The following is a 15,311-nucleotide window of genomic DNA, read 5'->3' as shown; positions in this document are numbered from 1 at the left end:
TATCCTAAAGATAGATTTACTTGGATGCAAAGATTCTGCCGTGTGACTGGAATGGAATGGTTGAAACGGGATGGTGATGGTAGTTCACTGTTTTCTTCTCCAGCACCAGCAACCTCCACCCTCAAAGTAAACCACGCTCCAGAGTTTTGACCACCCTCCAACACATACTGGGGAAGGCAGCAGGAGGTAGAGGAATTGGTAACCACTATTACACCCCATGGGATCAGAAGTGTCCACAGATCCACCCCATGGAAGGCAAGAAATGTGCAATAAAGCCAAAGTAGATTCACGTTATTTAAACCACACACAGCAAAATGTATCATGACACAAGCAATGAACACTACACAGCAGATTAAAACACAATTTGAAGTTATGCAGTAAAACCTAGAGTACAGAATTCTATCCATAAATTGGATAAAGGATTTCATTCAAGACCCAAATGCGTTTCTAGACAACAGAGAAGTAAAAATGGTTCCAGGTTCAGCTGACAGGCAGAACAGTAAGGAACAAACCTATAAATAGCCTCGTTTCACAGCTCTATGGTCCCTATAATAGTTTTCACAATTAAATAATTCCTAATAAATACGAGCATGCATATTTAACTATGAAACATAATGCATTCCCATTACACTAGATGCAATTTAATTTTATATGCTCTAATAAAGTAGGCTACAAATGATACAGGCTCAGTTAGCAAAAGGTTTTCCAGTTCTGCAGTACGCAGCATGAGCAAAAACTTACAACAGATAAGTTTGCAAGAAGAGGCCCCGTATATTGATTTAAAGCCAGGGAAACCAAGTTTAATGGTCCATCCCAGAGTTATCTGCTCCGTTGGTCTACAAGTGGTCTTTGGGCAATGCTACAAAACTTGCATACTAAAAATAGTAACTTATGCAGCTCTTACAGCTTTCCCAGCCGCGGCCACGGACTATACTAAAGGCACAGTACACTCTTGGCATCATTTCCCTATATTCAAAGAGTGTTGAAGAACTCCACATCGCAACTGCTAAGAAAATGTGAACACACTCACCGGTTCTGCTCATTTCTTTGTTTAATTAGCTGGATGAGTTCCTTGTCAAAGTATTCTTCGTTAGTCTCTTCTTTCCCTTCTTCTCCATCGTGGGCTTCGATGTTGTCTTTGTGCAGCTGGCTGGAGATGTGCTTGGCATACGCCGACAAGCCCACCACTGTCACCCTGCACACCTGGCACTCATGATTGCTGTCCCTGGGGAAAGATGGAGAAGCTGGACACTCAATTTTTCCCACAGGCATGGCAAACGCTGCTGATCTTAACTCAGTTTCCTCTGAATCTGCAAATGTCACGTCAAAAGTGCACAAGGTCTAGCAATCTGCATTGCAGCTTTCTGAAAACCCTGCAGGTTTAAAGTTCTTCCTTTTGCGGTTGTAGTTAATTTCAATGATGTCTGGGTGGATTTCAGATTTCTTTCCAACAATCAAGAGGTAAAGGACTTGAGAATAATCAGAGTGTCAGCTGGGATTCTTCTTGGATTGTTGTACTCAAAACCTTGTCAGAGGAAACATAGCGGAGGAGGTGGCAGAGTGGAGGGCTTGCAGAGCTAGCAGAAGCTGCTCTGAAGCACCTCCATGGTGCCAGCTGCACTGGGGAAGCCCAGCGATAAGATTCTAGATTTAAGCTCTGTCTCAGCGCTCCCCCAATGAGCATCAGCAAGGAGGAGGGGAGATTACACCTCTACAGCCAATCCTAACGCAGTGAAACCTAAACTGGGACAGCTGGCACAGTGGCCTGGAATCCAAAGACTTTACAGCACAGCAAATGAAGGGAGGGAGTCGCCTGCTTGCTCTCCTTTATTTGGTTCATTTATTTGGTTCATAAGATGCAAGCTAAATCCACTCTCTGCTCCGCAAGGATTATTGTGAAGATACAAAATTGTTTCAGTTGGAGGAAGCCAACAACTGTTTCAGACAAGTGTGTGAACTCTGATTTCATCTAAGTCTGCCAAGAAGGGGGGTGGAAATCACACACACACATAATTTTGTTTCATGTTTTGGGCGAGGGGCAGAAAAAAATACATTATTTGCAGTCCTTTGGGCAAACTACATTCAAAGTTTTTATTTTGCTATTCACCTTCACTATTTTCTCAAAAGAACTATTTTTGGTTTTTTGTAACTATGATCTGCAACACTTATCCAAGAACTTCAGACTTCATTAGGGGCTGAAAGTTATACTTTCACATGTACATAATAGGTCATAATAGGCAACAGAAGGGGGAAATAGATCTTCATAGAGAGGTTGACATTTTGCAGACTATTAAGACTCAATGACCTCTCCTTCGGCCCACACGGGAATGGGGGGGAGGGAGAATTTGCATTTAGAACCTGCACTTTTGAAATTCTAAGACTCTTGAAACTTTGTTTAAGCCCCATGTGATGTGACCAGAAATAACCTCTCTTAGCCTACACTGACCCAAATACTGACAACCCCCTCAAATTTTCTGCATCTCACTCTGGGAAACATTGTCCTCACTCAGGCACACTTAAAAAACAACAACCAAAAATGTATGTTATATACTAAGGGAAAGGCAAACACAGTTTAGGTATTTTGCTTTTTTAAAAAGCTTAGTGCTGTTATATATTACATATGTGAGTTTCTGCCTAGCTGCGAAGTCACATGGCTAAAATATTCATAATGAAGTGAGAGAACCCACACACCCTCGCCACACACACACCTCCTAGATCACAAGCATCTTCACTATCCTGTAAAGAATTCCTCCCAAAGGAAGTTGAGGCCTAGGAACTTTCTTCCACCTCTGCAGCTTTTTTAAAAATGTGAAAAACAAAACCCAGGGGGGGGGAGAGGGAGAATATTTCACCCACTTACAATATATTATATTAGACTTAACAGCCTTTTTACGCAGTTTACTAAGAGAGACCAGCTGATTGTTAAACAAAGTGTTAGGCCTCTTTAAAAGGCTTTCAAATAAACGAGCTGTGTACTTTCCACTAACTCCTATTTAAGTGCAAAGGTTAGGAACTAAAGAATTGTACAGCTATTGAAAGCTCAAGAGAGCTTTGGACTGAACATGTGTTGGTAACCTCACAGTTGGATTACTGCAATGTGAGGCTACCCTTTGGATTGATTCAGAGGTTGCAGCTGGTACAGAATGCAGTGGCTAAGCTGCTTCTTGGGGTGGGGTGGGGGACTACCAGAAGCACATAACAACTTGTTTGCAGCCTTTACACTGGCTGCCCATTTGCTACCAAGCCAAGTTCAAGGTGCTGGACAGGTCACCTTATGCCTTATACATCCAGTAGATTGCTGTGGTCTACTGGGAAGTATTTCCTGCAAGAGCCAAAGATTTCAGAAGCCAACTCTGCAGTAACTCAGAGGAGGGCTTTTAGTATGGCTGCCTCCGTTCTGTGTGACAGCATTCCTGTTGAAATATGACTGACACCAGCTATCCGCACTTTCCAGAAACAGTTATAGGACAGCTGCATTGTAGGGAGTTGGACAATATGATCCTCAGGGACCCTTCCAACTCCACAATCTCTGATTCTATGATTTTTAGTCCAGCAGGTTTTTGTAGTTGGATAAGGTTTTAGTATTGTTTTAAATGTGTTTATTGTTTTGTGTTTTCAGCTGTTTTCAACTGTTTTACATGTAAGTTGCCTTGAGATGGTGGTTTAATATTATTATAACAACAACAACAATGGTAGCTGTCTTTCTATAGTGCCCCCTCAAACTAAAGCTGAGGTGAATGAGAGAGACCTTTTTAGTGGTGGGTCTGCCCACCACTTTGGAAGGATTAGCCTTTTTGTGTTCTTCCTAGCATTTTAAGACCATATTTTAAGTCCCTATGGTATGTCCGCTCATTGGTTGGTTTTAGCGCCTGTAATCGGCACTGTAGTTTGACAGCAAACCCAAAGGCGCACTCCTCCGTTGTCTCCCAAGACAGATGGATTTTTAAGATTTATTGTGGATAATGGTTGTGCTTTGAATTGATTTGCATAACGTGAAGAGAACATGTTTATGAGGTGTTAATTAAGTACAGTGGTTCCTCGGGTTAAGAACTTAATTCATTCCGGAGGTCTGTTCTTAACCTGAAACTGTTCTTAACCTGAGGTACCACTTTAGCTAATGGGGCCTCATGCTGCCGCCGCTGCGCAATTTCTGTTCTCATCCTGAAGCAAAGTTCTTAACCTGAGGTACTGTTTCGGGGTTAGCAGAGTCTGTAACCTGAAGCGTCTGTAACCTGAGGTACCACTGTATACATAAAACAATAAATAAAATATTGGCCTCAACACACACACACACCCCACCCCACACAGTGTATCTTAGTATAGCACAGTTCGCTCCCTGGATTCCACTACTTGCCCTCTCACTGTCTATACAACAGGAGTGTTCCCTGCTCTCATGGATGTCACATAGATAGCAAAAATAACTTTGTGTGGAATGAGTTGCCTCTGGATTTAGACTAGGATACCTCTAAACAAGGGGAAAGCAAGTCCCTGTGGTGAAGTTTTCATATGCATGTTAAAAAGCAGACCCAACCCAACGCACCACAGACAGGCATGAGCACCGCACCACTGAAATAAATGATACACATTCATATCTGCCCTAATGTGAATGTTAACCAATCACAGACACAGATAGGAGAATTATAAATATAAAAACCAATAGAACCTTGCTTAAACCTTCAGTGTGAACCACATTTGGCATCAGAACTTATAGAAATGTTAACAGTTGTAAGAAGGAAAAAAAAGGTTGGTTCCTAATGGGATATTTTAGGAAGTTATTTAAAATTATTGTTCTAAAAATTAGCTAGAATAAGCAAAGCTCGAGTTACACTGCTCAAGTTAATGCTGATGACATTCTGGTATCAGAGCAACCATCTCTCAGCTGTTCTGCAATAGAACAGATGGGGTCTCATTGCCAAGAACAAGGTCAGCCCCCTGTAAGGCTTGATTCGAAGAATGAACAAAATGCATCTTGCTCTAAAGCATTTCTAAAAGCTGAGTAAAGATAAATTCTTACTTGGACAGCCACTCCAACACTTTACTCGCTTTGCTCCACCTCTGAAAATTATGCATGCATGTGCACATGCACATAACGCCCCCTCCCTCCACATACATTGACTGAACTTTGAAATACCAAAAGGCACAGTTCAATTGCTGGTCTCCCCATAGTGGCTACCTAGGAAGTTCACAAGTGGGTCATGATGGAGGCCAGCCATGCTTGATGACCAGAAGTGTTTCACCTCTAAACATGCTTCAGTTGTGACCTAACAGCCAGGCATTTTTCTAATCTATTTCTAAGCCATCCCTAGCAACATGAAAAAGCAAAGAGGCATAGCAGAGGATGGTTTTGATCCACTGCCATTTGTGCTATGGGACCAGCATCCATCCATTGTGCTCTCTGGCTAAGTCCACTGCAGAGATGGTAACCAAACCCAGACCTTCTGTAACAAAGCCAATATTTTTATTCACGAACCCACAATTCACTTGAAAATAAGAATGCCAACACTCGCCACAGGCCCTGAGCTCAATTTCACCTTTTTTTTTAATGGACATCTTCTAACACCTGCACATTACTCTGAGACCCTGTATCTTTCTGTAAAATAAAAGTATCTATTCATCTGAAGTCAATGAACTCAAGCTGCACGTAACTAGATGCACAAATTGTATTTAACCAATTCTTTTACAGTGGTACCTCAGGTTACAAACACTTCAGGTTACAGACTCTGCTAACCCGGAAGTAGTACCTCAGGTTAAGAACTTTACCTCAGGATGAGAACAGAAATTGTGCGGCGGCAGCGGGAGGCCCCATTAGCTAAAGTGGTGCTTCAGGTTAAGAACAGTTTCAGGTTAAGAACAGACCTCCGGAACGAATTAAGTTCGTAACCAGAGGTACCACTGTAATTGTTAACAAACACCCCTAGCCCTCAGGACAGAACCTGAAGTAATGACAAAAGTCTGCCTAAGAAGCTGAGCATAAACGTCAACAGCCCCTGGCCCAGTCACCAAATCATAATCAATCACTGTTGATTTGAACTTTAAAGAGTAGGGGAGATGTCCACGAAGTTGTAATATCAGTGCAATGACTTTGGGTTGTGGAACTTCCCCTTCTTCTCCACTCCCCATGTGCTTCCAGGGTTCTTTCAACCCTATGGAGCAGATCTGAGGAGCGGGGGGAGACACATGGGGAGAGCAGAGAGAAGGGAGGTTCCACTGTGCAAAGACAAATCCTTGTCCTAACAGAACTACTTCACTGGACACTGCCCTGTGAGCTTAACAAGCTGAAAACCCTAGAAAATACTTTTAAATCATCCTTGTGAACAAGTTCACATAAATCGCTAGCCTGTAAACATTTTAGTAGCCTGCTGAGGGCTGGCAGAGGAGGAACAGAGAACCCCTATCCCTCCTACAGCAGCCCTCTCTACTCCTGTGCTTTCCTTCTCTGGCAGCCGGTTCAGCTGCTGTGCTGAGCGCTGAGGATGGACAGAGCATTCGCTTGCATGCATGGAGTTCCTCGTCGCCTATGGCTACCAGGCTAGTGCTTAGATACAAGGCGTGGTACCAATATCATTATACTTAAAGTGACTGCATTCCACACAAGATAGAAGGGTTGTGTTCCAAAGCCTTTCATCAGGTTTCAGCAAGACATAGCTGATACTGTTATAAGCATACCTCCCTTTCAGATTTTCAAGTTCCCTGTGGTGAAGCATGCTTCTCATGTGCTCATCCATCTCCTAAAAGCAGAAAAAGTGTTAAAGTATAAATAGCCAGAAAACAGAGCATAATTAAGTACTCCTCATCCATATCTATCAATTTCCTCCTATTAAATTTTGTCAGTTTCTTTGATGGCTTATCCCACTATCCACTGTTTTTTACTGGCCTTAGAATGCGAAATCACCTTTGCGGAAAAGGTGGCACTAAACAGGAGAAACAAAGTTTTATAATGTAGAAATGAAGAAGGGATATCTGCTTTTATACTGTTCATAGAGCACATTATACATGTTCTGTTCTACAAATATATAATATTCTCTCTCTGTCTCTTAGGATTCAATTATTTGATTAGGCAACTATTGCACACACTCTTTTGGGTCTTGTGTTTGGATCTGAAAAGGCTTGCACATTTCCAGCCATTTTTTCTCATTAGTTTCCTCTGTATAATCATATCTAGGTCTTTTACATGCTCTTCTTCCCTCCCAATTATATACCTTCCCTCCCCGGTTATATGTGTGATTATATTTGGCCTCCATTTCTTAAATGTGTACTATCCAGAGAGCCACATTAGAAGATTTATGAGCGATCACAAAGCACACAGTGTTAAGGATAACTGGGCAACACTTAAGGATTTTAGCTCAACAATGTTAAAATGTGTATTGTGCTAGTCTAATTTGTTTCTGGGAATTCATCCTGTAGTTTAGTGTGTATTCTGGGCAGAAAGTGAGGCTAGTCTCTGTAGCAGAGCTCTGAGAAATCCGACTCTCTGCTCATGGGGACGTGTCAGTTCTAATAGAAGAGAAAATAGTTATTAAGAGACCTCTCCCACCCACCCCTTCTCCTCCTCAAAGATTCCTCGGTGGTTGAGGACTTGACCTGACCTATACAAATGCATTTCGTCCAATTCTATTTTTGCACTGAGAGCTCTGCCTGATTAAACTTCTTCTAAGGTCCAATTCTTACTTTGCATTTTGTACCCAAGCACACATTACATGTGCACCTCACCAGGTATGAAGGGTGTATACAAGTACAATTCAATCTGCATTACTTTCAGAAATTCAATTTTCCTGGCCACCACTTCCAATGTGGGGTTTTTTTTGGGGGGGGGGCACCCAGCTGATTCTTTTATTGTTCATCCACATACATGAGTCCCCAAAGAGGGGCCCTTTTGTAAATCCCAGTGCCATCATCTGAAGCATGGTCGGTGGAAACATGAAAAGGGGCTTTCTCTGAGCACCACACAGGATGCAGAACACAATGCCACAGGTTGGAAGTGTAAGGAGACAGAAGGAACATTTTACCATATGTGGTGGGAATGTAAGAAGGTAAAAGGCTTCTGGGAGATGATCTATAATGAGTTAAAGAAAATGCTGAAATATACTTTTGTTAAAAAACCAGAAGCTCTCTTGTTGGGAATACTGGATAATGAAATTAGTAAAAAAGATGTGAAATTAGTTTTGTATGCAGTAACAGCAGCCAGAATTTTGCTGGCACAGAAATGGAAACAGGAAGAGATGCCCACGAAAGAAGAATGGAGGATGAAACTGATGGAATACGCAGAAATGGACAGATTGACGGGGAGAATTAGGAACCAACGTGACCAGAGATTCTCCGAGGACTGGAAGAAATTTACAGAGTATATCAAAAATTTCTGTGATGAGCAAATAACGTTCGTTGGCTTTCAAGAAGCTCTGTGAAATTACTGTTAGAAATATTGTTTAAAAAATATGATGTGATTAAGAGTATTTGAGTGCAATATAATATTGGGAAATGTGAGACGAGGATAAAAAATAAACGGAAAATTATCAGACAAGCTGAGGGAAGTTCTGGAAAAAAGGGCTTAAGTTAAAAATGGATGTATAATTTTGTAAAAAAAATTTTTTATGGAAAATCTAATAAAAAATATTTATTAAAAATAAAAAAAATGAACACAATGCCACAGAAGAGCCACTTAACCCCTTCTCTGTTGTTACTCTGCTCTCAGCTTAAGAGCTTTTTGGGCCCTTTTCGCTTTAACTTTTTGTTTCTCCTGGAGTAAAGCTATGGTGGTTGCTGTTGTTTCTTAACATTGTGAGCTTAATATTTATTATTACCATTATTAATATGCAGTGGCTTTAATGTAATGAATGCCACCTTGAACACCTCTGGAAAATTAAGATATGCATCTTAAATCAACATAGCCTCTTTCAGAAAACTACATTTTATTGTGATAGTTGACATTTCAGTTTACCTTTTTTGAGCTGTATATGATGTGACACAATATACATTTTCTTTCTCGGACCATAGTGAACACTTTGAAAATGTCTTATCCGACCCCTACAAACAGGGAAAAAATAAACCGTATTCAGTAACACTTCATGAAAAACCAAGTGTGACATTAAAACAACCAAGCACACCATTTTATTTTCATTCACATCTTCAGTTTAGCTATAGTTCTTTTTCATAGCAACCTAACTGCTATCTCTCTTTGATCAAGTACTAAAGTAATGTTTCTGAGCACCAATGGTGGGCATTTAATCTTGGACTGGAAGAAGGATACATTGAAGAACCGAAATACGTTGGATAAAATTAAAATTTTACTTGCACAAATGGTGCAATTTAATGACATTATTGTCATGAAAGGATAGTTCTTTTGTAAAAACTACATTTTTATTAATCATTTTTCTTGCTATTTCAGATGAAAATCAAATCAAAGTTTTGATAAATTCAAGATAAAACCGGGAGCATGTCTTGACCACTACGGAAAAGGACTGAATTTTAAAGATTAAGCAGCATACGATGAATAAAATAGCAAATGCTCTATAGCAATGCCACCACACAGCACATCAGTTTTTGTTCACATCCTTAACAGTCAGGTTAAAGTAGATATATGCAAATATGTCTTCTACACTGTTTATTCAACCATGCTAGATATTCATACTAACAGATATATCAGAAATATGTATAACTGCTTTGAGTAGTATATAACGGTAGGTATTTTTTTTACAATTGAGTGGTATATAGCTTTATTAAATAAATAAATAAATAAATAAATAAAATTAGGCATTTCAAGAAGCAGTACTGTAAGTCCAGTATTTTTTTTGGGGGGGGGGGGGAATCTCCTTCCTGGAATAAACTGTCTGAAGGTGAACTGTCACATGGGGAATGCACAGGGCTTTGCAAACTAGGATGCAGCTGGTGAAATGTAAGAGCAATAGCTAAGAGCCCCACTTTCTATGTCGGTTTTGGGCTCTTATTGGGGCATCTTAGGTTAATTGCCAGCCGCTACTGCTAATACAGGAATAACACTGCACTAACATACAAATTTATTTTAAGAACTACTGAGATAATAGGTGGGATGTGATAACAATAAATACTTAATAGTATTCTGCTTAACGAGTATTAAACAGGAAGTCTCACTGGGCTAAACACAAGCTCTGGGGCTTGTGTTGCCTTCTCCTAACTGAAACAGACAATCCTACTATAGTAATATTATAGTATATTGAGAATACCAGACAACATGCGCAGATAGATTACAGGACATGACTGCATAAAAGTATTTTTCGAGAAACATAGGTCGACGGTCAATATTTGAAACACCCTTAATACAGGATGCAAACTGCTGCAAAACAGCTACTATGTTAAGAGACTGCAGATTCTGCCATTAGAATGCATGCTTTCATCTTTCTTGTACCATTTGTACACACTGACTAGCCGTTACATGCAGGAACTGCCGAAGGTTTTAACTCACAGGAAGGAATGTTTCTGAAGTATAAAGCACAGTTGTAAGTAACTGAGGAAAAGCTCTTATGTAGAGAGAGTCATCAACAAACTACCCGGTAAAATTCTGTCAGGTACAGACATTTAAGGTTTTGTGTGTTTGTGTTATGCTGGAAAATGTCTCCCACTCCAAGCAGAAAACTTTAAAGCATCTATTCCGGGGGGGGAGAGAGCCCAACCCTCAATAGCTGCAGCATAACTTTCATGACTCGAAGATGAAAAGAATGCCGTTCAAGATCACTGCAGTCAAGCGGCAAAATTATAAACATCCCTTTAAACTTCTGAAGCTTACTTTAATGTGAAAAGGAACTTGCGAGTATTCTTAAAAGCAGGAGGTGCTAATCCTTATACGGAATATTGTGGATTTCCTTCTCGGCTATAGCCTGCTGTCTGTGCCTAATATTCTATGTGAGCGTTGCTTTGTAGTTGATGAATTAATGCTCACTGTATGTTTAGCATATTGCTTAAAATTGGCTCAGTGTTTCTGGAATTTGCTGGGCAGAAGGGAAGCCAAATACTTAATAGGCACAGCAAGGTCACTAGAGTAGGCCCGGCTTTTAGCCTCAGTTAGCACAATCCGTTAAAGTGACTTTTACCAAGCGGATCTAAAATTACACCTGCTTTGGTGAATTAGAGTATCAGAGTAACTATACATGATCACAAGAGGAGTTTAAAAGGATTCCCGTCAGCTGCCCAATCAACTGCAGCCACTTATGAGAGAAGGCTAAAAATACTGGCGGAGGTCAGCTGCTATTGGCTGTCACTATGGGAGGCAAGGGCAAGCTTCTTTCTGCAAAGGGACCGCTCAGACTGCACTCAAAGAGGCAACAGGTTCTGGTCTAGAATCAAGTTCTCAAGGGCTCTTTCATGTCACCCAGGGAAGGTCACAGGAGGAATAAAATGCCTGTGGAAAAAAGAGGGGTACAGCAGGGCCCTCCTTGTTCTATTTGTGAGCCAGGTGACCTCACGCATCCATTTACCTGACAGGTATGACACTCCAACAGGAAGGCCTTGGGGATATGTGCCACACCCACTTGGATACAGCAGGCAAAGCAAGGAAACTAAGGACCATCTGGGCAATGGGAGCAGCACAGGGAGTGAGGATGGGCTGGTTCAAAAGAGGAACAAGGAATCTATGCAAAGAGGTGGCAGAACCCCAAGGCTCAAGCTTTCCAGGCAGAGGGCCTTCTCGGTAGTGGCGCCTGCCCTGTGGAATGCCCTCCCAGCAGATGTCAAGGCAATAAGCAACTATTTTACTTTTAAAAGACAACTGAAGGCAGCCCTCTTTAGGGAAGTTTTTTAATGTCTAATGCTGTATTGTTTTTAATATTCAGTTGGAAGCCGCCCAGAGTGGCTGGGGAAACCCAGCCATATGGGTGGGGTATAAATATATTATTATTATTATTATTATTATTATTATTATTATTATTATTATTATTTCCTCCAATGAAAGAAGGACACCAGTTTCCTAGAGTAGAAGGCAAGAGTTCTGGGAGCAGATAAAGTGCTATGGGAGGAAATCCCTCAGGAATCCTGGGTCCAAGCCATTATGGCCGAACCTTTTTCAGACCAACAGCCACAGTCCTTCTGGGCAACCTTCCAGGAGCCACATACTAGTGGCAGGTGAAGCCAGAGGCAAAAGTGGAAGGAGCAACAAATGTTAATTTTGTCTTTGTACAGTAACTGAGGTCCTAGACATCCTTTGAATCGCCCATGGAGGGAAGCATTATCAGAATGGAAGGACACATTTCAGGTGGGCAAAAACGCTCAAGGGGTTGCAAACAGGGCCAGTGAGAGGTGTGGTCTGGGAAGAGTTCTGAGGACCAGGTAGAGAGGCTTGGAGGGCTGCATTTCACCCCTAGGCCTGAGGTTCCCCACCCCTGCATTAAGGCTTTAAAGGTAATCATCCATATGTTGAGCTGTGCCTTGGAGCAAACTGGCAGTTGGAGCACACAGAACAGATATAATATGGTCCAATGGTTATGTGGCCACTAAAATCCTTGCTGCTGCATTCCAGATCAACTGCAGCTTCCAAAGACTCTTCAAAGGTAGTTCCATGCATAACACATTGCCCTTCCTATATAATAAAAAATAAAACATTTATATTCCACCTTTCCTCCAAGGAACTCAAGATTGCCTACACAGTTCTTCCTCTCCGCATTTTATCCTCCCAACCATCCTTTCAAGTAAGTCAGGCTGAGAGACAGTGAACTTCATGGCAGAGTGGGGATTTGAATCCAGGTCCCCCAGGCCCAAATCCAACACTCTAACCATTACACTACACTGCTTATTCCAGGGACTGACCAGGACTTTGAGAGGATCACAGGCTGAAGCAGTCGGAAACTCACCTAGGGCAGTCAGGAAACCTTTTGGCTCCACCTTGCTCCAAAGGTGGATGTCCCACACCTTTCAGAGGTTAGAAGCTTTTGTGAGTTGAAAAGGACCATATATTGCCCCTCCATACCCAGATCACTCTACTCCTGTACAGAACAAAAAAACCAAGTCCAGAGTATGTCCTGGACCTATGGTTGCCATGGAGGCAGAACCTCCAAACCTACCCCTCAGTGCTTTTTAGGAAGTAGCGAGTGGTGGACCCAGTCTAGTTTGGCATCCATCTGTCTAGAGCAGGGGTCCGCAAATTTTTTTGCCGTGGGCCAGTCCACTGTCCCTCAGACCTTGTGGCGAGCCGGAGAAGCAGCATGGGGGGGGGGGGAGCTGGAAGAAGAGGCAAGGGGGACAAGTAGTCCACCTCCCCACCCCCACCCGCTGCGCTTACCTTCCCTAGGGCTGCTGCCGCCGCCACCGCTCCTGCTGCTTCTTGTGGGTAGGCAGAAGGAGCTCATCCGCTCCACTCTCTGGCCCACAGGAGCACCCAGGGCGGCGGGGGCAGAGGGAAGATGAGCAGCACAAAGGGCTGGCTCTGGAGAGGGGCTGCTTAAAATGGCACTCAGCCAGCCCCCTTCCTCCTCTAGGCAGGGCAGGGAGAAGCCAGGAGGAGGGAGGGAGGAGGCACCGCCGCAGGGGGGGGGGGGCAGGAATGGAATGGCGCAGGAAAAAAATGGCACAACCCGAACAAACAGAATCCCCATGCTGATCCACGAACAGTTCGCGGGCTGGATCCTGAAGGCAACTGGGCTTGATACGGCCCGCAGGCCTTAGTTTGCCAAGCCCTGGTCTAGAGACAATGGAGTGCACCTCCAGGGGCAAAGCCAAATTGCTGAAGAACCACAGTGCCTGCTGCAAAGATTGGTAACTAATAACTGCTGCCTCCCACACTGTTTTTGCTGCGTTAGCACAGAAGTGACTTCTCCGGGGCACAAGCTTGGGCAGTGTGTATGGAGGCCCTGGCATGCCCAGTTGACAAGACCCCCCTCTCGGCCTCACTGATGTAGTCTAAAGGAAAGCAGAGAAATGTGTTTAGCACCAACGGTTCCATGAAGTTCACTGAGTGACCTCAGGCCAATCAGTCTGACCTAACTCACAGGGTTGTGACAAGGATGAAACAGAGTGGTGGAACCATGTATGCCTCTTTGAGTGCCTCAGCAGAAAGGCAGGATATAAATGTAACAAACAAACTACATAAGCAAATGTTCTGTTGTCTATTCCAGGCATGTCCAACAGGTAGATCATGATCTACTGGTAGATCACGGGGTGTTCCTGGTAGATCCTGGTTGATCTCTGGCCCCTCAACAATCTCCTTACAAAAAAAGGGGGGGAAAACAAACCCTTTGGCTTCCTAAAAAAAGCTCAAGCTCCACAACTTTGGCTTCCTAAAAAAAGCTCCACAACTTTCAGTAGGTTACTGCCAGTCTTTTTACGACAATGGGTAGATCATTGCCAGTTTTTTAATACTGTGAGATCGCAGACTATTGGGAGTTGGATGTCTCAGACTCTATTCCAGGGGTCAACAAATGTTTTCAGCAGGGGGCTGGTCCACTGTCCCTCAGACCTTGTGGGGGGCCGGACTATATTTTTTTGGGGGGGATGAACAAATTCCTATGCCCTACAAATAATCCAGAGATGCATTTTAAATAAAAGGACACATTCTACTCATGTAAAAACACGCTGATTCCTGGACCGTCCGCAGGCCAGTCTGAGAAGGCGATTGGGCCGGATTCGGACCCCGGGCCTTAGTTTGCCTAGGTAAAGGTACTCTAGGATTGTGCGCCCATCTCACTTAAGAGGCCGGGGGCCAGCGCTGTCCGCAGACACTTCCGGGTCATGTGGCCAGCGTGACGAAGCTGCTCTGGCGAGCCAGCACCAGCGCAGCACACGGAAACGCCGTTTACCTTCCCGCTATAAAGTGGTACCTATTTATCTACTTGCACTTAAGGGTGCTTTCGAACTGCTAGGTGGGCAGGAGCTGGGACTGAAAGACGGGAGCTCACCCCGCCGCGGGGATTCGAACCGCCGACCATGCAATCGGCAAGCCCTAGGCACTGAGGTTTTACCCACAGGGCCACCCCGTCCCTACCCATGCTCTATTCCAACCAGTACACCACCTAGTGGAGAAAACCAGCGATAAGAACTCCTGTGCTACATACAGAATTGCAACCTGCCCCTCCTAACTTCACTGGACAATGTCAACCCAGAAGCTATCACCCAGCAAAATGGTCCAGACAGGCCCATCCACCACCGCTACCTTCTCCAGGAACTTGCTGCAGCAGCTCCAAATGAGAATTATTCCACACCACAGGAAACACCTGTGTCCACATCCTACCTGCAACTGCATGCTGGAAATATATAGCAGATTTGCTTCTCAAATAAGTAAGTTTGGCTGTGCCACAGATAAAAGATAAACTCTTCTCTTTCAAGGAAAATGTCCCATCAAATGCTTTCATGGCCTC

The 15,311-nt window shown here is 43.2% G+C and overlaps 1 protein-coding gene across 7 annotated transcripts in view; it reads right to left on the bottom strand.

The window, feature by feature from the left end:
* Positions 1-15,311, bottom strand: part of ZNF106 (zinc finger protein 106) — a 43,764-nt gene that overhangs the window by 27,067 nt on the left and 1,386 nt on the right. For 5 of the 7 annotated variants that reach the window (XR_014513398.1, XR_014513399.1, XM_083449630.1 and 2 more), the window contains exons 2-4: positions 8,936-9,021; positions 6,667-6,728; positions 1,031-1,225 (exon numbers count right to left, since the gene is read on the bottom strand). Coding sequence is in view for 4 of the 7 variants with exons in the window: in XM_083449630.1 (XP_083305756.1) it covers positions 1,031-1,225; positions 6,667-6,728; positions 8,936-8,989 (311 nt within the window). In the remaining 3 variants the exon portion in view is untranslated. Of the gene's footprint in view, positions 1-1,030; positions 1,648-6,666; positions 6,729-8,935; positions 9,022-12,812; positions 13,630-15,311 lie in introns of those variants that run through there. The other 2 variants (XM_083449633.1, XR_014513400.1) reach the window with 2 other exon arrangements.

Source organism: Podarcis tiliguerta (genome assembly GCF_965153285.1).
Source record: "Podarcis tiliguerta genome assembly, chromosome: 1".
NCBI lineage: Eukaryota > Metazoa > Chordata > Lepidosauria > Squamata > Lacertidae > Podarcis > Podarcis tiliguerta.
Note: the sequence above shows the minus strand (reverse complement) of the source record. Positions and strands in the feature narration are given on the sequence as shown.